This window comes from Polistes canadensis, unplaced genomic scaffold (assembly GCF_001313835.1).
Source record: "Polistes canadensis isolate GaletaPanama2010 unplaced genomic scaffold, ASM131383v1 scaffold_28, whole genome shotgun sequence".
NCBI lineage: Eukaryota > Metazoa > Arthropoda > Insecta > Hymenoptera > Vespidae > Polistes > Polistes canadensis.
In genome coordinates, this window is record NW_014569575.1 from 976,479 (window position 1) to 1,002,328 (window position 25,850).

Below are 25,850 nucleotides of genomic sequence, written 5' to 3' on the forward strand. Positions count from 1 at the left end.
AACACGTTTTACGTTTTTTACACAGTTTCGTTAAAACCGTTATATTATTTGTTAGAACAATTTTTAAAAAACAAAAAAAGGAAAAACTTGTTACCCGTGACCTTAATAGGTCATACCAATTATTATCAACTGCGCAGATGTTTTATCGAACGCCCTTGGCAATAATCCAACATTAACGACTATGATCTCTTTGAAGGGATTATTACGAGATTTAACATTTTTTTTCTCAGCCAACGATGATTCGTGGACGAAAGGAATATTAATAATTGCTAAATCGATTAATTTTTTGTCATCAAATATCGAATTTTTCAAGTTCACATCTTAAATTTTAACAAACATTTATATTTTTCACTTATAATTTGTGGAAAACAGTAATCGATTGTAATCATTTTGAGATAAAAAAACGAATATTTAATTTCAAGAAAATAATATAGTAAGAACATTATCTTCTATTATATGTAAAAGGAAAAGAAAAAATGTATATTTTTAAATTACTCTAGTTGGTTAACTTAAATGCTTGTACATATTGTTAATACAATTAATGATTTGGACCGGCGAAGTTTATACGTGTACGTGAAAGATACAAACAATAATAGTCCAGGAGAGTGTAGTGGTGTGCTTCATTTCGCGCATGCTGCTTTATCATTTGGGGGTTGCTTGAAGCCAGAATGGGTGAGTAAGAGAGAGAGAAAACGAGTGGCGCAAGTGGTGGGAGGAAAGAGGGTAGCGAACATATAAGGATAGGGTGACTTCGAAATATCCTCACTACTTTGATTAAACGCTGGCAAGTTTTCCCGCGAACTTCTCTCGTGGAAAAAAAAAAATTTGACTAAATAGTGACACGTGACTTTAACGCGGTTATTTTTCTTTTGTGTTATCCTACGAGAGTGTATTATTCTTAAACAAATTACGAATCACGTTGAGTTAGTACGAGCATGTCTCCTTATCTTCGAGAAACAAATCATATGAATGTCACTGTCAATGAAGAAATAAGTGCAGGCATTTACGTGGGTGCATCTATTGCACTCGGTATCATTGGCTTCCTTGGTTTCACTCTGAACCTAATTGTGGCGATAATCATCGTCAAGGACGCTCAATCACTATGGACTCCTGTCAATGTAATTCTTTTCAATTTGGTTGTAAGTATTTTACGCATGTTTATTTTCTATTATTTAAGATCAGATAAAAGAAAGAAAAATTATATATAAAATATCAACCAGGCGTAAAATCGAATTACATCGATGAACATTTAAATGTTCTTTTTTCTTTTTTTTTTTATATAAAGATCGTATATTTTTAAATTTAACATCTGAAAAATAAATATTATTAACAATCGATGATATTTATATGAATGAAATTTTAAAGTATATAATATTATCCTTTCACGTTCGCAATAAATAAAATTTTCGATTTTTAATAATAATAATAATATCGATGGTGTTAAATTAAACTCTCTCTCTCTATTACATCGATCCCAGCTAAATCATCCAGTTCAGTACCACAAGGTACTCAGTGGAGAATTAAGAGTAACGTATTTTTTCCTCGAGGGGATAAAGGTTTTCAATAAGGGATATAAATTGCTGGTCGACGTTGTCCTTGCTTCCTTGCAAGCTCCTGTTTGTAAAAAAAAAAAAAAAAATAAATGAGAATAATTGAGATGTCAGATGCAGTATTGCTTTTGTTAAATTTTTACATTGTATCAATATCAATTGAATTTTTTATCATCTTGGATATAAAAATAAAATACAAATTATACGTTTTGTGAACAAGAAAAAGAAGAATTTAACTGAAACAAAATAATATAAATAATATTTATTTCAAAGGTTGGAGATTTTTTAGTAGCCGCTTTGGGAAATCCTTTGGCAATGACTTCAGCGATAACTAGTGGATGGTATTGGGGCTATGACATGTGTCTCTGGTAACAAAAATAAACTTTATTTATTGTACATATATATAAACGTAACAATGAATAGATTAAACGGCATTGTTTCTAAAGGTAAAAATAATGAATATTGCTATGGATTACTACACAATAGGAGAGATCGGCTTTGTTTAATTAATTCCAGATCATTAATGCTCATTTATTCAGTGACATAACAAAATGAGTTTGAAATACTTTAAGTCACCACGGTATAATAACCATTTACCATTTAATTGAATTATTTCGGCAGTGTATTTGGGAGTACTCGAACAATTTTTCTTTTCAAACTTGTTAATTTTGTTTAATTACTATGTATAATTAATTATTAATAATGATGTCGAATAATAATAATAATAATAATGCGATTGAGTATCGACAGCAATGAATGAACAGTAATATATATGTACAAGTAGTTATAGAAACGATAATTATAGAAATGATTTGTGCTCGAATATATAATATACATCTCTATTATAAGTTAGTTATCAAACAATTTCATTTTAAATTTGATATTTTCCATGACATATTTACGTATGATCGTTCAAATAAAAATAACTTGATTTCCCTTATGAATTTTTATTTTTCGAATAAATGCTGCTCGTAAATATTTGTTCAATTACCTTTTTCTAGATTTCATATTATATACATATATATATATTTATTTATCCGTATATATTACAATCGAAATAATATTTCAATTAAAATTGATAATTAATAGAAATACATACGAGTTGATATATAAACTTACAATTAAAATAAAATTATATTATTTGATTAAGATTGTTTAATCATACACGTAGATTTCTATTTATCATTTTGTTTCATTCACAATGGTTCGTCACGTTTTGGATGGACCATATTTTTTATGGATAACGAAGTTTCACGAAGAAGTGAAATTGCATCGTCGAATAGTCGAACGAACCGATGTCGCAAACTTTTCCGAAGGACAGCCGCGTCTCGTGAATTTTAAAAAACGATCCTTGCAAATTTAATAAGACTCCTCTATTGGCGGTCACGTTTGAGTCGTGTATTGAAATGGCAACTCTCTCTCTCTCTCTCTCGCTTTTTTATTATTATTTTGTTTTTAATTTCCTTTAATTTCTTTTATATATGTTACGAAATTGAGAAACAAACAAAAAACAAAAATAAATATATTTATCTTTTATACGTGTGTTTGTGTGTTAGTAACGGGTACATCATCGAGCTTTCACGCGCTTATATCTAATTACAAAAGTACCTAAACACATTTATATTTGTACCTTTCTGCAATAAAACTTCTTAGGCGATGGTAATAATAAAATTTTATGAAAGGACATAAAAAAAAAGAGAGAGAAAGAGAAAGTAAGGTAATATCCATAAACGATCGAGAGTTGAACGAAATTATAAAAGAATTTAATGTAAGTGTAGTATGTGTGTATCTGTACGTGTATAAAATACGTCGATCAATAATTATTTGTTTAAAAAATTACATATCTATATATTTGGAATATTAAACAATTTCGATCTGATATTTAATTAGATGACAATTTTTTAATTATCGGAGTCATCGCTGGTCAATAACGTTAAAACAAATGTATTTTAATTTAAATAATCTTAAATATTAGTAAAGTACATTACTGTATTAGATTTACCTTAATTGATTGTTAATTAATCGAAAAAATGTGTATTATAGTTCAAAATCACGGAGTATATGTTCCACGTACTATCCTCTTCGAAATCAAACAATAGACTGAGTCGTTAGTCCTCTGCGAAAATACTTTTATTCAATGTTGTTTATACGACTTTTCGAAGGTTGTATATATATAACGTACATAATACTCGGTATCAATAAAATTTCTTTTTACGGAAAGTCATATAAACAACGTTTAATAAAAGTACTTTCACAGAGGACTAACGACACAGTCTATTGTTTGATTTCGAAGAGGAAAGTACACACACATCAGAGAAGGGGTAAATACTTATTTTTAAATTACAATATACATATTTTTCGATTAATTAACAATAAATTAAGGTAAATCTAATACAGTACTTTACTCTAATAATATTTAGAATTGTTTAATCTAAAATACATTTTTTTTTTTACGTTTCAGTAGAAAATTTTCATCTAACAAAATATCAGATTGAAATTGTTTATTCTTAATATATGTAATTTTTAATCAATTGTACTATATATTATTTTTACTTTAATAGATATTAACCTGATTCTAATACATTTGTTTTAACAATAAAATATATCAAATTAAATTGTTTATTCGAAATGTATATGTACATACGTATATATAAATAGATACGTCATTTTTTAACAAATGTACTTTGTATTATTCTTACTTTAATGAATATTAAATTAATTTTGATATTAAAAAATCTTTTAAATAACAGTAACAAACAAAGGATGACCAATTGTTAGACATGAAAAAAAAAAACTTTCATCCTAAACATCCTATATCAATAATTTTCAATCAAAAATCTAATAAGCGTAACGATGTACGATTTTAATGATCTATATATGTATATATGAATCAATTAATCATATTCCATATGATAATACAATAAGTTTCATTTCATATTCTTTTTTCTTTCTATCAAACTCTTTTTTTTTCCATTAATTTATTTTGATGAATTAATAATAATATTTTAATGTTAAAGGTATGCCTGGTTCATGTCCACGTTAGGATTCGCTAGTATTGGTAACTTAACCGTGATGGCTGTTGAAAGATGGTTGTTAATTACCCGACCGATGAAAGCATTGTCGATTCGGTAAGTAAAATTAGTTAAATTTATAAATATATATTTGAATAACCATTGTCTCAACATTAAATTAAAATTGAATATTTTTCCAATTCGTCCGATACGAAAATTAATGAGAAATTTTGTATACGCCTACCGTACAATTCGTATTTATTTTAATAATTTTTTTTTTATGCGCGCGAAAAAAGAAATCAGTATGAAAAAGGATACCTACCTTGTAAGTTATTCGAATAAAGGGAATACTTTGAGTAATTAAATATCCTTAGAGTATAAGAGGAAAAACTGTTTTTGAAACCAGGATCAACCCCATTTAAATTCTTTTCCATTAAATGAAAGAGAGACAATGAAAAAGATTAGTTCTTTGATACATTCTATCTTATGTGATCAACGATAAAATTATTCTCGTTGTGAAAGATTTTCATGGCCTGTAATTAATAACAGATTAAAAAACAACATTAATTAAATCATTAATAATAAAATAACGGGGTAATAGTATGATTCCTTATTCTTCTTTTTATTTCTTTATTTTTTAAATTTCAATTAAACTATAATTAAAATGAATAATTCGCACTCTGGGCCATACAATAATGGAATGTTTAATCGTAACGATTATTCCATTATCTCGATATTTGAAATTTACAGTGTCTTTTAATAATCAAATAAAATTATCCAATATGTATTAATCGAATAATTTCTGAAACATACTCAACGGTTCCACATTTTACCAAGTTCAGAAAGTCAAAGAAAGGAAGTTTTAATTGGCCACGAATCCAGCTAAACTTTAATTCAATTTACGAGTAGCAGCTTTGAACGAAAAAAAAAAAAGGAAAAACAAAAAAAAGAATCAGTCTGACCCTGGGTACAGAATTTTCAAAAGAGAAAAGAACAAATATTATCCTGTTACGTTGTACCATGTACCAATTATACCTTTCATATCAATCAAATGCGTTATAAAATAATCCGAAAATAAAATGATAAAAGAAAGAAAAATGGTTTACGAGACAACGTTCTCTCGTTTGTTATACCCTTATATATTATTTAGTTTCGTTCTCTTTATCTATCTCGTTTTGAAGAAGAATAACGTCAGTCAATTATCATCGGCCAAAGTATTGCAGTAGATACTTCGTTACTTCTCTCGGGGAGAAGAAAACGTAATCGTATAATAGAGTAAATAAAAGCGAATTATCTACGAACAGAACTAATTCTTTTTCTTTCCCTATTCGAGACTCTTTTCTAAGGAATTATTTGATGCTTTTTTACGTCCTAACGAGTTTTGTATTTGAAGACTAGAGTAATAAGAATTTCGACCTCACTACGAAATAATCTTAACACCTCGTCTGTGGTAAGGGAATAAGAAAGCTACGTGACTTGAAAGATAAATGAGAGCTCGTTAATAAAAAAGAAAACCAAAATTTAACAAAACAAAAACACGTATATATATATAAATGATATATAAAAATAAATGAAGAAAAATAAAAATGTAAAATTGTAACACGGTAACGAGATATTTATATTTTATTACGATAATTTTTGGGATGAAAAGTGCATTAGCAAAATCTCTCTCTTTCTCTCTCTCTCTCTCTCTATCTCATCTAAAAGCATTTCACAAACGGTGCATAATAAAACAATCGATTCATTGAAAATTAATCGTTTAACGCAGGCACGCTGTGTTCCTCGCTTTTGCGGTATGGGTATATGCGCTATCCTTGTCTCTACCACCCCTTTTCGGTTGGGGAAGTTACGGTCCAGAAGCTGGTAACGTATCCTGCAGCGTGTCCTGGGAAGTTCACGATTCTGCTACGAACAGCGACAGCTATATAGCATTTCTATTTACTCTCGGACTTGTATTACCAGTTGTTATTATAGTCACAAGTTATTTCGCAATTTTAACAACCACCATAAAAGTCGAAAGAAAAGCCGGTAGGAAGTTTTTTTTAAAATAATATTTAAAAATTAAACGAACACGAAATATTTTCTTACATCCTTCCGATGTCTATTTATTTATTTTTGATATTTACAGGTGCCAGAGGAAGACGCGAAGCTAAAGTAACGAGAATGGTAGCACTGATGATAAGCGCATTTCTCATAGCTTGGTCACCTTATGCTGCACTTGCACTCGCGGCACAATACTTTAACGTAAGTTCAATGAATAAGCAAATCGACGAAAGAAATGATAAAAAAAAAAAGAAAAAAATGTAGATATGAATGTTGTCAAGGTAGAAAGATTTTTGTGTCCCAGGCGAAGCCGTCACCATCGGTGGCTGTATTACCAGCTCTCCTAGCAAAGTCTTCCATTTGTTACAATCCTATCATTTACGCTGGATTAAATACTCAATTTCCACGGTCTTTGAAAAAGATACTTGGTATTCGTGATATTGGTGGTGCCGGCACGAATGGCAGTCAACAGACTGCTTTGACCACGTTCGTCAACAAACAAGAACAGAAGCACTGAAAACGGCTAATCGGAATCCTGGATAGTTTTGGATTTCGAATACATATCACTCGTGAATATTGTAACTCGAATAAGATTAATCTTATTTTTTCAAAACTTAGTACGTATGTTTATATTATATATTTCCATATATACCTGTACATGTATATATATATATCTGTATGTATTACGTATATATACATATTTGGATTAACGCTTCTATCGTTTTCGTTTCGTCGATGTGTTCTTTATCTCTCTCTCTCTCTCTCACACACACACTCTCTCTCTCTCTTTTTATTATATTTTGTAATATATTTTTCAGCAATAATTAGAATACATTTATATCTGTCTTTTATGACAGACCAATTTATGAGTTTCACAATGAACAATTTGTTGCAATTAATTTTACTAATTTGTCGTATATAATTATAAATATTATTAAAAAAAAAAAGAAAAGAAAAAAAATATGAATGTGAACATTCTTCATAATGAGCATATAGAAAACAGCAATATTAATTGTTTCACACTCTTGTGTTTTTCAAGGGAAGTACGCATTCGACACGATTATTTCTAAATGTATAGCTAATGTATATGATAAACACGTAAAAAGGATCAACCGCTAAGACTCGTTTATCCATAGGCACTATCGAGAGAAACGTGAGATGTTTTCATAATACGAAAGGTTCAAAAAAAAACATCGTCGAGTGCTTTTATTTTGACAAATAACTATTGAAAATATGGGCTAAATAATTTCGTTCACAGATATGTAAATTTTTGGATTGAATTTTATTTCCGAAAAAAGAAAAGAAAAGAAAAAACAAAACAAAAAAAAACAAAAAAAAAGGAAAATCCTATTTCTCCAGTACATTGGATTTTTCATTTTTGGGTAATGGCGTGGATTGATATTTTAAGGAGAAATAAAAATGTTCAAAGGAAAAACCCTTTCCGACCGTTATTCGACCATTGTTGCCCGAGGATTCTGTATTTTTTTACGTAGTACTTAGAAAATGAATCTCCAACCAACAACAAGAACAACATTGTACGATATTTTTACCAGTCCGCTATTTGAAATAAAAGAATTGCGCAGTAGAGAGAATAAGAGAATCACGAAATCAATTTCACCGTCGTGCCATTTTCATTCCATCGCGATAATTCCCTGCTATTTTTTCCCGTCCTCGTCCGTCGTAAGCAAGTGCAAGCGAATAAGCAAGCAAGCCGTACGAAATGAACGATCACAAGTCGAAACACGTGCGATTACATCACACCACCATAGGAATAGAGTGAAATCATAAGAAAAATGTTTACGACCACCAACGTCGTTTTACCTTCCCTTTCGTATACCCCAAAAATCTGAAAAGGATATTTCAAGAAAAATCTACCCTTACTAATAACTTACGCAAGAATTCTTTCGGAAAATATTTCAAGTAAAGAAGAAGTAGAAGAAGTAAAAGAAGGGGGGAAAGATGGTCGAAAGAGTAAAAGAAAAAAAAAAATTTATTTCTTTTCTCTTCGTCCATTCTTCCCCACCTCGCATCATCCCCCACATACGCACGCATATCGACGTCGTCAAAGTTTCGCTATACAATTGGCACAATCACTTTTAGTCGTGATCGTAATATTTTATCGAACCGACCACTCGTAACGTAATCGACATGAATTGTTTTTTTTTCTCTTTTATTTTCTTTTCTTTTCTTTTCTTTTCTTTTCTTTTCTTTTCTTTTCTTTTATCAAACGACGCGATTTGCTAATATAGAAATGAAAAAATAAAACTACAAATAAAAATTAACGAGTACCGTAACTGCGAGAATTTCGTATTACAAAAGCAACGAATGAGAAAACGAGAAGAATAAATGGCTCGAGGCTACCAACTTTCTCGTGACACGTCAAAACTTTAAGTATTAAAGACGATGGGGGAACCCAAAAATGGATATCATTTAAATATCGATTTGTATTCGCATTTTATGTATTTTTTTTTAGAGAAAGTGAAATTCGTTTTTTTTTTCTTTTTTTCTTTCTTATTATTAAGGAATTACATCTTCTAATGAGATAATCAAAATGATATTTTTCGTGAATGTTTTTTTGTAGACTTATTTTGTATTCTATTATACAATATTTGAACTTTTTAATCGCGTAGTATTTTTATTATGAAAAGAAAATTTTAAATTTTTTCAGAATTATGACTCCTCTTTTCATGAATTTTTGATAAATGTTTTTTGCAATGACCATTGTAATTTGAATATTAAAATTCGAACTTTTAAATATTAATCCTAGAATATCTCTCAGTAATGATTAATTTTCCAATGATACAATCTGAACAACAATAATAAAGATTCTACAAAACAAAATAAAAATTCATCAAGGATCGAATTATAATTTCGCATTAAATCAAAAAACACTTTCACTTTCTTCGAGAGAAATAAAAGATTTGCATAAATCGGAATACATGATTTTGTAATAGATGAATTTTATAAAGAGATAAAGTGCATTAACCTTATCCCACATAGAAATCACGTGGTTAAACTTCACGCCGTAGTAAAATAGCAGAATTGCCATTTAATCGAACACGAGATTAGTTTTTCACACATAACCATGACATTTGAAGACTAAATAGTACATATAGAAAACCGGTTAGATAAAGTTGATCACACGAAATCTTTCTATGTATATATGTAAAGAACTTCTTCTTGCATAATCTCATTTCTTTAGATTTATAAGTCAATTATCGGATTTAAATTATCTTCGTTAAAAAAAAAAAAAAAAAACAAAAAAAAACAAAAAAAAAAGAAAAATCCTGAAATACCTTATCAGACGATACACATGTACATACATAATCGATCGATCGATCGAATACGTAAAGACTTGTGAAAATTTCAAGAAAATCCTTATATACTTTAATAGACCATACATATGTACATACATAATCGATCGATTGAATACATGTGACTCGTAATGAAAATTTTCAGAATAAAATGTATACCAAAAAAACAAAAATATAAATAAAGAAATGAAAAAAAAAATAAACAACGAAAGTAAAAAAGAAAAAGAAGAAAGGGGGCGACAAGAAAAAATTAGTCTCTCCTGTTCGACAAGTAAAGTACACGAAAAAATAAAATTGTTGTAGAGTAGTTAAAACAAAAAAAAAAACAAAGAAACAATTTCAATGGCGTTACGATCGAGAAATCAGCTCGAGTAAACCAATACACACACAATAAGAGAAATATATCTCTCGTTAAAAGTTTCTTAGGAACTTGGAAAAATACTTTCCTTATCTTTAGAGCGTAAAACAATATGATGGAAGGAAGTAAGGAAGTAAGTAAAGAAAGAAAGAAAGAAAGAAGGAAGGAAGTAAGGAAAGATAAATTATAAGAAATGCAAGAATGGTCATGGATAAAGTTACTTTCACGATAATTGTAATGAAATTTTACAAGAGTATACCCAAGTCGGATGATAACATGCAAAACTAATTCTTGTGCAAGAAATAAAGTCTCTCACAGTTTACGATCTAGCGTGGATTCATCGATCCGTATCCAATGTTTGCAACGAATTCTAATTATAATCTTTCATTTTACCACCCACACGATTCTAACGCTAGAAGCGACGATCTTTCAACGCGATTTTCACCGTTCGATGCTTTTACACTTATCAAGGAAAATGTTAATAACGATATTTACAAGTTTAACTTTTATCGTTAATCTCTTTCTTTATTTCTATCTATCTATCTTTTAATCTTTCATTTTCCACGAGTATGTATAACATATGTGCCAAGAACTTTTTCTTTCTCCGGTTTCTTCTCTCAAAACTCTTCTATAGAAAGGTAGCAGATAAAACGAGTAGAAAGTTAAACGGGGATAAAACCCCCTCGTCGTTCGCCTAAAACGATTCCTCGACATTGTTCTTAGTAGTAGTGTCTACGTTCCAAGAACACTCTCTTATTATTCCGAGAGGAGAAAATCGTGATTGGAAGTCTAATCATTAAACGACCACGACATTATAATAAGATTGATATATACCAATGTAAAAAATATTTCTTTCTTTCATTCTTTTTTCTTTTTTTTTTTCTTATAAGAAAGTCAATTATCTCTTGCACGTTATATATTTATCTGGTGTGTGTATATATATATATACATCTTTTGATAGGATCGATAAATCGATCTTGATTATACTTCTCCGTAGACTAAACCTAATCCGATCGTCGATTAAGTCTAAAGTATTGGCTACAATTGAATCGGCTTATCCCAAGGAAGATACGAGGACCCTTATTCGAAGTAGTAGCATTTGATGACAATGCGATTGGAAACATCTCGTAGGAAGGATTCAATCGTGCGAGAAATAACGGTACGACGCCATCGAAGCCAGTGAAATCTGCCCTAATTCTTTCATATTGCCGTTTTGCCTTCCGTATTCTTCTTTTTCTTCTTCATCTTCTTCCTCCTCATCTTTACTCTCTTTCTTCCAACCAATCAACCTACTCGCACGCTCACTCTCTTTCTCTTTTTCTGTTTTTCTCTCATTTTATTTCTTCTAATGGAATAGATACAAAAATCTATTAGAATTTATTTTTATAATTACGAATGTGAATATTTATATAAAATTTGCTTTTATAATTACTCATTTGTTTTCTTCAATTTATCTTAAGGTAGTTAGTAGGTAATCTAACAAAAAAAAAGGTTCTAAATTTTTGCGTTCTCTCTCTGAAAAAAAAAGAAAAATAAAGTGAAGGTTCCATTAAATTTGCTCGTGATTCAATTCGATTGGATTTCTTCACCTTACTTTAGTACCTTTCTCTCTCTCTCTCTCTTTCTTTCGTTCTTTCTTTCTTTCTTTCTCACTTTCTTTTCTCTTGTCTTCTAACAAGTACAAATTTTTCCATCACCTAATGAATACAAATCAAAATTACAATTCTTAAAACAAAACATCACGTCTTCGAGATTGTGAATAAGGTAATGTTTTGGTGGGAGGCAAAACGTTCTCTCCTCTCCTCTCCTCTCCACTCCTCTTTCATTCTTTCTTTCCCCCTTTTGAGCTTAGCTGATCATTAAGGCAACTGTTGGTCAGTCAAACTTTCACGCTCCACGATATTCGAACGTCCTCGTCCGGTCTCTCGTACGCTCGCGCTAATTTCCTGAGTCAAGTTCATTCGTGAAATCGACGAAAACGGGATTCCCACAGTTAGGTATTCGTATCGAACATTTATTTCGCAAGTTTAACGTTTTCACTCTGACGCGACGAATTTCTTTTTCTTTTTATCGATCGCACAATTTAAAAAAAATACGAAAAATGGGTGAATAAAATAAATTGATAAATAAATAATAATGAGGAAGATCGAAAAGTATAGCACGTAGTATTTCATACGTTTATGTTCGTAGAGACAACAAAAAATAATATTTGAACGAGGAATGAGAAAGAAGGGAGTGGTGTCAGCCGAAAAAAGGGGGTCGGCAAACGTACAATCTTTCAGGTCATCGGTTTGTCGTCACGGTGAATGAGAAAAACCTTTGCTAGACTATTAAAACGATAAGTGCCATTAGTGAAAGTCAGCGTGGGTTAAAAGTACGGAACCATCATTGGATTTTGTCAGCTGAAGCTTGTCGATCAGAGAGGAAAACAAGAGAACGAGAAAGAAAGTCCATACGCTTTAGAATTCGTTCCAGTGATCAACTGAACGGATAATTGAGAAGAAGATCCCCCTTTACTTCTTCTCTTTCTCTTTGTACATTTTTGGTTCTTATTTGTTTCTTTTTTTTTTTATTTCTTTTTTTTTTTTTTTTTCAATAACGATATGGAAAATGAGATAAAATTTGGAGGACATTACACATGAATAAGCAAATAACACAAAAAGGAATCCTTAAGCGATCTCTTTGAACTCGAAGAATCTTATTCCGCTTGACTGATCATCTTTCGCACGGTGAAAGGAAGATGCTGGAGCAATAAAAAGAAAAAAGAAAATAGAACAAAAAAAAAAATAAGGAAACGAAGGAACCGTTTATTCCTCTATGCTAAATTATTCGACATAGATATTCAAATATATATATACCTCACAATTAGTTCGGTGTCATGAATGAAAACCTAGTGAGAATATCGTCTTGAATAAATAGTCAAGGTTGGATTCGAACAAAACAAACATTAGTTCCAGTATCAATCCCTTTACTGGTATATCTTTCTACCGAATAAGTTTCAATGGTTTTCAATGTAAATAAGTATTAAAATAACAAGTGGACGAATATTTGAAATCGTTTTAGTAACGCGCTAGCCACATATTATGCCGAATATTTCGAATAAGAAGAAGAAGCTTAGTTAGAAGATTGAAGAACGGAGTACTTGAGAGATGTAAGTTGAGTCGATCCGAAAGTGAGACGTGTACGATCATCCTACCTTAAATATCTTTAAGTAGTTAAGAGATTTCATAGTGTTTCCAAAGTGACAACGCGAAGACAGTAGATATGTTGAATCAAACGAAGACGAAGTATTTACAAGTTTAAAAAAAAATCCCTAAAAAAAAAAGAAAAAAAATAAAAGAACTGAAGTGATAAATCAACTAATCAAAGATGAGAACGATTCTAACAATATCAACGCTGTGTTGCGTTATACAATTCGCAATTAGTTACAATATTTTATTAGCCACTATGGGTGGTACGAAATCGCATACGGTGCCGTTCATTGCACTTGGTAACGCTTTAAAATCCCGAGGTCACAATGTAACCCTCGTAAGTGCATTCTCAGGACCAGGAAATAACAACGGACTTAAAGAATTGGTACCAACGATTCTCGAATCTTACGTACACAATTACACAGCCGAGTGGGATCTCGTGGGTGCCAGATTCCGCAATGAACTTCCACTTTCGCCTTGGAACGCTATGAGATACGGTTGGGAGGCGTGCGAGTCTTTACTACAGGACGACGTTTCGGTCAGTGCTCTCAGAAAACCGGATGGAAGTCTACGCGAACGATGGAACGTTGCCGTGGTCGACGGTGCTTATCCAGAATGTCTCTTGGCAGTTTTACACGAAGAAAATATACCGACGATTATGTTGAATACGGTATAAATATATATTTATTGCTTTTTGATTAAAACGTAAGACAAGTAATTGATCGAATGAATTAATTGAATTTATCTATAGGTTGCTCTTTACACTGGTTCGATAGGACGACAAGGAAATCCATCACCATGGTCCGTGACACCATATTTTGGGAAAGCCTTAACCCAAGATATGAATTTTCTTGAGAGAATCGTTAACGGTGCTTGTTTAATCACCCTAGAAATCATGTATTGGTATATGATCAGTGTCTATCTACAACCCACGCTTCGAAAGTACTTAGGTAACTTTCTACCCGTCCGTTAACAAACTTTTTGACATCCACGTCATTCATCGCACGCGTTGTTCCACGTCGAATAATAATAGAAAAGAGAAAAAAGATAAAATGTTGAAGAGAAAATAATAATACTTTTTTTTACAGGCGAACAAATCCCCGACGTAAGACATCTGACCTCGGAAATACCGTTGACTTTACAAAATAGTCATTACAGCGTAGCCGATTCCGTACCGTATTTGGCGAACGTAGTAAATGTGGCTTGTCTACATTGCAGACCAGCAATGCAACTCAGTCCGGATTTAAATTCTTTCCTACGCCGAGGTAAAATCGTTTAATATTACCTTTTAATTTTTATAACAAGAAAAAAAGAAAAATATCAAGCAGATCGTTACACGTTTAATATCTACGATAAGTGTTTCAAAGTAATAGCTTAAACACGTTACGATCTTGCATAACGATCATTTGAAAAAATATGCAAACAGGAGATTCAATAAATATCTCATTAATATACAAAATTTTTGAAATTTCAAATCGCAATATATGTCGCCTTAAATTATCCTTTGCGGAAATTATATATGAAATATTAACCGATATAAGAACGTTTTAAAAATCATTTGATCGATAATTTGTGCTAATATATAAAAGTTTTATGAAAGTTTGAACATTATACTGTTAAATGTATCATATTATAACCGTTAAAAGCAATAAAACGCGCGTTCTTAAACATTGTATTAAGTTTGTCTCGTATGAACGCAACTAAAATAAAATTGTATCTCTTTTTGCTTATTACTATAAAACGTGATTGGGAAACTTTGTCAAGTAATAATCCTTAACTGATATTACGTAGCACTTGCTACGAAATGAATAGTAATGAATGTCAAGTAAATGAATAGTTCTTACATAACGACATATTTTCTTATCGCAAAAATCTCAAGCATTTGCATATGTCTCAAACAAGATAAATTTTCCTCTAATGTACTTTCGCTTCTTCGTTAATTAATATCTACATTGCGGAATAAAAATGTTATCGCGTAGGTATTTTTGTTAAATGAAAGAAGAAAAAAAAAAAAAAAAGGGAAAACGAAAAGTAAGTTAAAGGTTTCCGTCAAACAGGTTTCGTCTTCGTCTCAATGGGTTCGTCCGTAAGAGCTTCCGGGATGCCAACAGCCTTGCGTGAAATTTTTGTTGCGGTATTTGCTACTTTACCTTACAACGTCGTCTGGAAATGGGAAGGAGGAAAAATAAAGGATTTACCGGTGAACGTTAGAACGGCAGCTTGGTGGCCTCAACAAGAACTTCTCGGACATTCGAAACTTCGAGCTTTTGTTTCTCATGGTGGTCTTTTATCCTTACATGAGGCAGCTTATCACGGTTCACCTACTTTGGTCCTACCTGTTTTCTGTGACCATGATGGAAACGCAGCTCAAGCTGGTAAAGTATTTAAGTCGAATTAACCCGATGGGAAATTAAATAAAACGTTCGTCTTGTCTATTTCTTAACTCTATTCAATGTATTTTCTTAAAAATGAACAATGATATGGCTTCCTTAATGAAATGTAAACAATTAGAAAAACAGCTCGAGCGCATTCTCTATTCATCTATTCTGAGCTCTGGGTCATGTTAAACTACGAAGCGTAAATTGAAAGCAGAATTTCATCAGAGATTACGTCAAGTAGGACGAATAACAAGAGATAGAGAAATAGAGAAAGGGAGAGAGAGAGAGAGAGAGAAAGAGAGATAAATAGAGAGAGAGAGAGAGAGACAAACGTAATAAATGCAAGTTTGAGTTTAGAAACACATAAATCATACGTCATTTTGTCTAGTTAGAATTGCGTATTACATAAACAAATGTACACGCAACATTTTCAAAAGAATGGGGGGGGAGAATATAATTAAGTTACACTTCATTAGAACGTAAGAATCATTTTTTAATACCATTAACTCACTTTGCTCTTTCTCTTCTTTGTGGTTGATTTTCAGAAAAACTTGGTTACGCTTTAGTGATGGACCTTGCTACATTGTCGGTAGGAAGCCTTCGCGATGGTATACTTAAGGTTGCTGCATTGCGAAACAACACTTATCGAAAGGCTGCAAAAAAACAAAGTATTTTATTACGAGATCTTCCAATTGGTCCGCGAGAGCTTGCCACCTGGTGGGTCGAACACGTTGCAAGACATGGCGAAGCCAATCACCTTAAGAGTACGACGAGGTAATTTTGAAAAATATTTACCGAAGCGCTTGTGAGTTGAGAAAGAAAAATATCTAAAGGTAGGGGAGAGAAAGATAGACGATCGTTGCAATCGTTCACCGCTATGTTGCGAATAAAAATGACAGTAGTGGAGATTAATCGTTGCAAAACGAGCTCGTACATTTTCGATGATTAATAGCTATTTTATTCTTATATATTTTCAGGCACATGGGCGTAATACGTTATTATTCATTGGACGTCGGTGCATTTTACATAGTAATCATCATGGTGCTGATCTACGGATTAAAACGTCTATGTTGGAGGCAGATAAGGAAGCAGGGGACATTCAAAAAGAAGATAGACTGATATCGCGAACACAATAGAAACTTAAAGAAATTGAAATGTTATTTATTATGCTATAAGTACCTTACCTTAATACATAAATATATACCTTCCTCTACCCTTGATTGTTAAACCATATCTAAGAATGAGAACATAAGAAAGAAAGATGGACGCGTAGGTGGAACGAATAAAGTATTTACGTTCGATCGTTGCTCATTTGTTTATCCTAATAAAAAAAACAAACTTATGCATCTAGATTGATGAAGTCGAATAGAAAATTTATGAGTCATGGAAGAGAACGGGTTTTTTTAAAACGGACGAGTTTGATAAGCGGTCGGTAAAGAAGGAATTACTTCCGGTACGAAGAAAAGAACAACCGTCGGTAAATTAAACGTCGAATGAATCAGGCCGCGCACTAGATAATAATTTGCGATCTTTCGTATATGGTTTCCGGTATTGAAAAGCCTCAAGGAATGCAGTTGTAATATGCACATAGTTCGTTTGTATTAGTTTTATTACAGCTACGACTGATAATAATCGTAGATCGTGATAATAAAGATTTGAAAATTACAAGTACAAGAAGAATCTACGGCTTGAATATGTTAATATTTATCTCGAGCTAGAAAGGTTTTTTTTTTTTTGAAAGTTTTGTTATATTATACCATCAAGTTCTAAGATCCATTAAATCATGTCATTTTCCACATAATTTAAGTTAATTATAGGTTCATAGGAGAAAGATAATCTTCAGGAACAATAGAAATGCATAAAAGAGAGTCAAGGCGTAAAAAGTAGAAAATATAAATATAAATAAACGAAGGTGATTCTCTCTCTCGAAAAAGAGAAAAGCCCGGTGCCCCGAGAGACGTTATAGGTTAACCTTGAGGCTCATCACAAAGCATGCATGATTCGAAATTAACCGTCAGAAACGTTCGAGAGGTTCAACAGGAAACGTCTCGGTAGTTTATCAAAAGCTTACGGCAATCTACGGCTTGGACACTTTATCAAAGGAAGAAAGAGAGAGATTGTTTAGACTTCATATACATTAAGGCAGAAGAAAAAGGGAAGCCCATGCAGCTAAAGGAAAAAAAAACTAGGCAGGAAAATAAGGGAGCCGAGGTAAGAAAGAAATTCGTTACGGGAACAGGATCGTAAATACTTCAGGTGCTATTACGTACGATATCTAATATCGAACGAACCAAAAATATTTCTTCTCACGTTTCCCATAAAAATACATACGTAAAATAATCGATTAACTTTTTTTCCAAATCGATATACAAGACAAATAATTAAAAGAGATTAGATAATAATGAAAGGGTAATAATGAAAAGGAGTAGGGCGACGCGATTGCACAAGTACGGTACATAATTAGTTAAGGGCTACGCACGAGTGGCGGCGCATATGTCGAATTCCTAAATAAAAGAACAAGAGAGAAAGAGAGAGATAGGGTGGGGACAGAGACAGAAAGAGAGAAAGAGAGAAGAAGAATAAGAAGAAGAAGAAGAGAAAGAAAGAAAGAAAGGAAGAAAGAAAAATAGAAAGAGATAGAGAAAAAGCCACGAGGGCCTATACCGGTGGACGTTTTTGGTAGAACGACGTATCGCAAATCTCGCATTGTCGTTTCAAAATCGTTCTAGTAATCGTTGACGTTTACTAATCGTTCCACGTCTTCTGGTGTTAAAAACAACAACAAACAAATAAAAATTAAAACAAAGGAAAGAAATAGAGAGTGTAAAGGAGAGATAAATAAAAAGAAAAAGATTCTAAGTGCGTGAATGCGTACGTGCGTGTATAAATCGCGTCGGTCTGCTGTCTGTGGGCCGCGCTGGCTCCGATCATGTTCGACGATCAGTACCAGCTGACTCGTTCGTCGGCACAGAACGTGTTTAGACGACGATGCGTCGTCGTTCGTTTCAACGATTCCAACGTCAATAATTTAAACAACGATAACAAGGTGGGAAAAAAAAGAAGGGGAAGGAGAAGAAGAGAAAGAGAGGAAGAGGAAAAAGATAATCGTAAACGAAGTGAGGGGAATTAAATTTGAAAGAAAAAAAACGATAGGAAAATAGGAATTTTTCTATCTAACTATTGTCCTACGACATTTCGTTGTGCCGCCGCCACCGTCGTTGCTTCCTCCTCGTAACTTTGCTAACGCGCGCGCGCGCGTACACACACGCCCTCCCTGCTTTTCCCTCCACCCTTCGTTTCTCGCGCTCTCTCCCCCGTCAACCAGCCCTCCTACCAACCTTCCTTCCTTCCTTCCTTCCTTCCCCCACTCTCTCTCTCTCTCTCTCTCTTTCTTTCTAACACACGCTCTCTTTTCCGATCGTACAATGCATACAGTGCAACGCGAACTACTTAAACGCGCTCTTCGTAACAGAGCCATAGACAAAGTATCCTAGTCACGATCATCATAATATCGTGAAATTCGTGTTTCTTTTGTTACGTTTATATGTGCGTAGAGAGGTGGTGTGTTTTGTTCCTTGTGCGTGGCGTATTAAATCTCTCACTTTATTTCTTTTATACAAGAAACAGAGAAAGAAAGAGAGAGAGAGAGAGGGAGAGATAGGATAGATAAAGTTTAGTGCCGCTATCGTTCCCTGTGTGATATGAATATGTGTGTAATACGTTATTATACGCGTTGGCATATACACATCTAACATTGTGTATTCCCTTATTTCGCGTGTTGTGTTCGATACACGACGCGTATCCTCTCAGAATAACCACGTGGGTTTTACGATGCTACTACTGCTCGAAGCTAATGCTGCAACGAAGAAGACTGGAAATCATTTTATCAAGGATATTCATCTTAAAACTTATCCTACCTTCCTAATGTTTTCAAAGATGATTACGACAACAACAACGACGACGACGATGATGACGACGACGAGAACGACGGCAACGGCAACAACGACCTCCGAGTTAGAGCAACGTAGTACTGCGACAAGGATGGAGACAGGTAAAATCGATAACTGATCTTATAACATAACATTTATTATTAATTACAATCTAGGAGACAGAGAAAGGAGAAATATAGAGAGGGGAAAAAGGAATACGTGCTAAGAGACACGTGGTGAAAAAAAGAAACTGTTCCTGTCTCTCTTTCTCTTTTTCTTTTGTTCATTTTTATATATATATATATTTTTTTTTACTCTCTTTTTGTCTGTTTGCCTGACTACCTATCTATCTCCTTCTGTTTGTCAGTCAATCAGTCAGTCAATCAGTTAGTCAGTCTGTCTGTCATTCTGTCTGACTGACTGACTCTCTCTTATGTTAGTCGAATTTTGCGTCGTAAGAATAGCAGGGTAGGTAGTGCGCGTTAGAACGTCGACGTTCGGACGCGATCGATCCGTTTTCTCTCTCGTACGGTTACGGTACGTAATACGTCGTCGTCGTATCTACTACACGACACACAACGTTCGTGCTATTCAAACGAGAAAAAACGAAGGAAGAAAGGAAGGATTTGCCATACGTTACATATACAAAAATTTTTAACGCTTTTATATATACATGTATATTTATATATTTATATATTTATTACGATATATTATACATATATCACATATACGCGCGTATACACCCACCTACTTACTCACTCACACACATCTATATATTCCTCGTAACTTTCGTTTCGTGTATTTACAAATATTTCTCGTTTCGTCGTCGTTCTATATCTTGTTGGTTCGATAAGAGAGAAAATTTAACATTAAATAAAGATAATATTCGTGAGAAATATTAGATAGAGAGAGAAAGAGATACCGGCGGGGGGGGGGAAGAAAAAGAATTATATTAATATATAATAATATTATATTATATACTAAGTTACGTCAAAAAAAAAGGAAAAATATAAGAAGTTAAAGAATGAAATAAAATAAAAAAGAAAAAGAAAACGATGGCGAAGGCAGTTGATGGATACGTCATGTAGTTTCTGAGAAATTTACCGAGGTCTTCGGCATTTAGATCAGTAAGGCATTTTTGTAAACAAGCCACTGTCGTCGTCACTACTACTCCATCTCCACCCTACCCTACCCCACCCTACTACCACCCCACCACCACCACCACGCCGTCGCTGTCGCCGTCACTGCTATCGAACGTTTACGCGCGTTGTGTCCACCGAGTGCGTTTTTACCCTCTGGCTCTGTGTGACGTAATCCATTCAAGCTTACTACGCAATACGAAACGTGGCCGGTCGTACCCCACTACCTCCCCCCTCTTCATTCGACTCTTTATCTCTCTCCTATCATCGCGTCTCTCCCTCCATCTTTCTCTCTCTCTCTCTCTCTCTTTCCTTCCTTTCTTTCTTTCTTTCTACAGTCCCTGAATTATAACGTTTGTATTTATCTTTTTATTTTTTTTCCTTTCATTTTTCCTTTTCATTTATTTTTCTCTCTCTCTTTCAATCCTATTTATTCAAATCTTTGTTCAAGTCTCTCTCCCACCCCACCCCCCACCTTTTCTTCCTCTCCATTTCTTTCTTTCTTTTATTTTTTCTGAGAAAGTTTCTTAATTATAGTGTTTATATTTTGTTTCCTTCGTGTTTTCTACTCACCGCAATACGTCATTCGAAAAATTCGAAGAAAGCATTCGAGTTTCCCTCTATGAGTTTATTCTCTTCTCTCTCTCCCTCTTTGTCCCTCCCCAAACCCTCTCCATGGATCTTCTTCATGGTCGTCGTCGTTGCCTCCGTCATAGTAGTAGTAGGAGTCGTCATCGTCATCACCACCACCGTCGTCTTCTCTTATGCATCGGTGGAAACATGAATCGACGAGTGGCTGGAACGTTGACTCGTGTTTTCGAATAGGGTAACGTGCACTCTTGTCTATTCATCTTTTTCCCCTCCCTTTCTAATTTTTCATTCTTTATCTTTCTCCTTCTCCTTCTCCCTAACCGCCCCCCTCACCCTCCCTCCCTGTCTCTCTCTCTCTTTCTGTCTCTTTTACTGTAAATATATATGTACCGTCGACTGAAAGAAGCTTTCGAAAGGCACGCGCTTATGTGTTCACTCACGTTCCTCTATCTTTATCCTTCTCTCTCTCTCTCTCTCTCTTTTTTTTTCTCCCTGTCTCTTCTTCCGTTTTTTCTTATCGATAATACAGACCCCTCGCCGTTGACGACGTTGTAAAATAGAGAGAGAAGAACAAAATAATGTTTAGAAAATAAAAATCAAGGTATAATTAAAATTGTGAGAAGAGTTTTGATAATAACTACTTTATTTATCTTTCAATTTTAGTTAAAAAGATAATGTTCCTCTCTTTCCCGTAGAAAAATAATGTCTTTAGTACACACACACACACATTTATATTTATAGATATCCCTCTAAGTTTTTTCTTTCTCTCTCTCTAACTCACTCACTCACTCGTGTATTTGAAACTTATGGTGCATACGGGTATATTATGGGTGACGGGATCAAGTCAAGGTGTGCGCGCGCATAACACACACACGCGTGCACACAGGTCGCTAGACTTATATCTCTACCTCTATCTATCCTTCTCTCTCTTCTCGAAATAACTGACATTCCATAGCGAAGTACGCATACAACAACCTGTTCGAAGGTAGAACTAGTAAGTAAATGAGCGACGTGTTGTCTCCTGTAAACCACTTCATTCTCTTCTCTCTTTTATATATGTATATGTATATGTATATATATATATATATATATAGTTTATATATTTAGTTAGCCGAGAAATTCGTGCCGATTAATATCTTAAATATGTAATCAATTTTTCTCAAAAATGGTACGATCTCATTCCTTTCCGTGCAACCTAATATATTATATTATATCCCCATTAAGTTATCCAAAACATTCTTGCCGATTTTCCTCAAAATTCTTGTGTATGTGTATTTTAAATAAAAATATTAATAGAATATATTCAATGGGGCTAGGAGGAGGTGGTGATGGTGGTTCATCAGGAATCTCGGTCATATTATGTTTCGTACTCGCTAATATTCGAGTCGAATTAAAGATAGATTTATTTACCTCGTTTGTTCTCCGAATTACGTTGGTTAATCAAGATTCTACCATATATTTATAAATCTGCACCAATTTTCCGGTCAATGATCTAACGGTTGTACGTAATTTGCTTCGAAAAATTGTTGCCAATTTTATAAGAAATATTGTATATATTTATTTAAAGAGAAAAGAATATTAATCTAATATGTATTTTTTATAAATTGACACGAATTTATTGTAGACGCAATCAAATGTATCGCACGTACCACCACGCGTATTATTTATTTGTATTTCTTTCCCCATGAAGATTTAACCTTCGCTGAAGTGCTCCCTTTCTACGTCGCAACTTTTTTTCTTTATTTTTCTTACTCTTTTTCTCTAACACATACTATTTCTACGAGATACGAACTTGGGGGGGGGGAGAAAGAGAGAGAGAGAGAGAGAGAGAGAGAGAGGAATGCTTATTCATCATAAAAGCACGCGATCTAACGCGTCTTTTTTTCTAGTTCACATGCAATGAGTAAATAAATTAATTCTTAATTCGCGCATCATCCAGATGCTAGAGAAATATAGAAAGAAGATACTCGATTAGCAAAAGCAACAGCAGGCAAAACCGTTACGTAAATCAAGTAAAATACGTTCCATTTGTTATGATCGATGACAACGTTCAAAATGTGTGTCTAGGTATTAATATTTCTCATTAAAACATTCCATATATATCCGTGTGTGTTTAAATCAAAAATTTCAAATTTAGATATATATCTGTCTAGATCTTTCTCTCACTCTCATTTTCTTTGAGTAACCTTTGAACTAGTTTTTCAATCAACCGTTAACAGCTACCAACTTACGTTGCGAAAGAATTTGTTAAATCTCGTGAAAGATCGTTATCATTGTCACTCACAAATATTTATTTCTTTGTGGAGATACAGTTTAACAGATAAATAGATAAATGCCACGAATATACTCGTATATTTATATCTATGTTTTACTTGTTTTGGTATCTGACGCGTAGTAAAATATATAGGTTTATTTCATTGAAAAACGTGTATCTCATTAACGTGATTACGTTTCAACCTTCGGAGTCTTGTTCTTATTTGTTCTTTTACAGACATATTGTCGTTTATCAGCTAGAACGAATTCTATTAGTAGAGTGTAATAGTAAGTTAGTAGTAGTAGTAGTAGTAGTCGTCTTCGTCGTAGGAGTTAGAAAAAATATTGGCATGCTTAAAAGTTATATGGGACATTAGTTGCTATTGATGCGTCATCATCTAGCCGGGCCTAAAGCCGAAAATTATCGCTCACTTTGCGGGTACGGAGTCACGTTATTTATGTATGTATGTATGTATGTGTCTATCTATTTATCTAGCAAGCTAGCAAGGTATTTACGTAAACGTCGGTTTTAAATCGTCTTCTTCTTCTTCTTCTTCTATTCTTCAAAGAAATACTCTTCTACGATTCCGTGTGAGTAAACGATCGTTTCTTTCTCATTAACTACGATCCGTCTTGGTTATTAGCTAGCTCTGGTAGTTACGTACGCAATGGACGAAAGAAGGAGATTGGATAGAATGGGATAGGGCGGATGGCCTGGGATGTTGGGGGGAGGGTGGGGGGGAGTCATTGTGGATGGGCAATATATATCCTAAGGGATGTTCCAGGAGAGGATATTGCGTGTCGTTATTTGCGGACCGGTTGTGTGTGTCTCTCTCTCTTTCTTTTTATCTTTTTTTCTTTCCTTTCTTCCTTTTCTCAGCGCGCAGTATGTTTCTTATTTCGTTTCACGTTGCGCGTGTTTTCACTTGGCGATATATGTCGGTAGGTGGTCAAAAGGCATTCTCGTAAAACGCCCGGGAGAAAGTGTAATTAACAATTAAGTGATATTACGAGAGACGCCGTTAGTTAGATTTTATTGAAATAATATTATTTCTCGATTGATATCATTTGGGTCAGTATTTTTTTTTTTTTTTCTTTTTTTCTCAAAACTCGTATATTATAAAATATGTGTGTAATCCTGACGCAACATTGAACTTATTTTAAACGCCGTAGGAATCTTATTATTCACGTCGAATAAAATATATTCGTATATACCGATCGCACATAATATCAATTTAAAAAAAAAAATACATACACCGTATTAGATGAATAAATAAAATCTATAGCCTACTACATACTCTTTATTCGCACGTGATTAAAAAAGAATGATCGATTCTCTCTAATGCAAAAAAAAAAAGAAAAAAAAAAAAAAAAAAAAAAAAAAAAAAAAAAGAAATAAATAAAAAGAAACGGAAAAGAGAAGGAAGAATGAAAGAGTGAGATTTGTTTTTGAAGAGAATGAATCGTTTCCGATGAATCGATAGTATCAAGTAGTTCGTTTACTCATTCGGGTCGCCGGCCTTTAAACATTAATTTCAAATGTAAATGAATGTACGCGTACGATAGAAGAAAGAAAAGGAGTAGGAGGTGAAGAAAGAGGTGGAAAAGAAGGAGTAGGAGGAGTGGGAGGAGGAGGAGAATCAATACAACTCACAGGAAGTTAATATAAGAAGTCAGACAGAGTATCCTTGTTGTATAGTTCGAAGTCGATAAAAGTTTTGTCTCGCGATCGATCGCTATGGTGGTGGTGGTGGTTGGTGGTGATGGTGATGCCGGTGACCCTTTGAAAATGACGTCACAATCGGCTGCCAAATTTTCTCACGTATAAATGCGAGACGTCGTAGTAATTCGTACGACAAAGAGGAACCGAGCAAATTACGTCGTAGTTAAAAAAAAATTATTCCGTATAGTAATTTTTTTTCCCCCATACCGCCTTATAAAGAATAGTGGTGTATCATACGCGTACGTCGTATTAAAATGTAAATCGAATTTGGTTGTGTTTTTATTTTCTTTTTAAATAACCTTACGGTTTCTTTTAAATGTCCCACGCCATTTTTAAATCCACCACAGATATATATTTATATATATATATA

At 33.4% G+C, this 25,850-nt stretch overlaps 3 protein-coding genes across 4 annotated transcripts in view; all 3 read left to right on the forward strand.

The window, feature by feature from the left end:
* The first annotated feature begins 90 nt into the window (after positions 1-90).
* LOC106783974 (pinopsin-like) lies at positions 91-7,342 on the forward strand. The gene is made up of 6 exons (XM_014743009.1): positions 91-1,139; positions 1,824-1,918; positions 4,568-4,678; positions 6,330-6,589; positions 6,690-6,805; positions 6,909-7,342. The coding sequence occupies exons 1-6, from the start codon at positions 936-938 to the stop codon at positions 7,119-7,121; spliced, it is 999 nt and encodes a 332-aa protein (XP_014598495.1). The 5' UTR covers positions 91-935; the 3' UTR covers positions 7,122-7,342.
* A 6,303-nt stretch (positions 7,343-13,645) lies between these two features.
* LOC106783961 (2-hydroxyacylsphingosine 1-beta-galactosyltransferase-like) lies at positions 13,646-17,110 on the forward strand. Its single transcript, XM_014742985.1, has 6 exons — positions 13,646-14,137; positions 14,219-14,417; positions 14,556-14,732; positions 15,525-15,842; positions 16,391-16,619; positions 16,823-17,110. Exons 1-6 carry the CDS (start codon positions 13,646-13,648, stop codon positions 16,962-16,964), a joined length of 1,557 nt encoding a protein of 518 aa, XP_014598471.1. The 3' UTR covers positions 16,965-17,110.
* Positions 17,111-18,067: 957 nt separating this feature from the next.
* Positions 18,068-25,850, forward strand: part of LOC106783964 (insulin-like peptide receptor) — a 23,607-nt gene continuing 15,824 nt past the window's right edge. Inside the window, exons 1-2 of one of the 2 annotated variants that reach the window (XM_014742990.1) lie at positions 18,068-18,961; positions 19,656-19,896. The gene's annotated coding sequence lies outside the window, so the exon portion shown is untranslated. Of the gene's footprint in view, positions 19,897-25,850 lie in introns of both variants that reach the window. The other variant, XM_014742989.1, reaches the window with a different exon arrangement.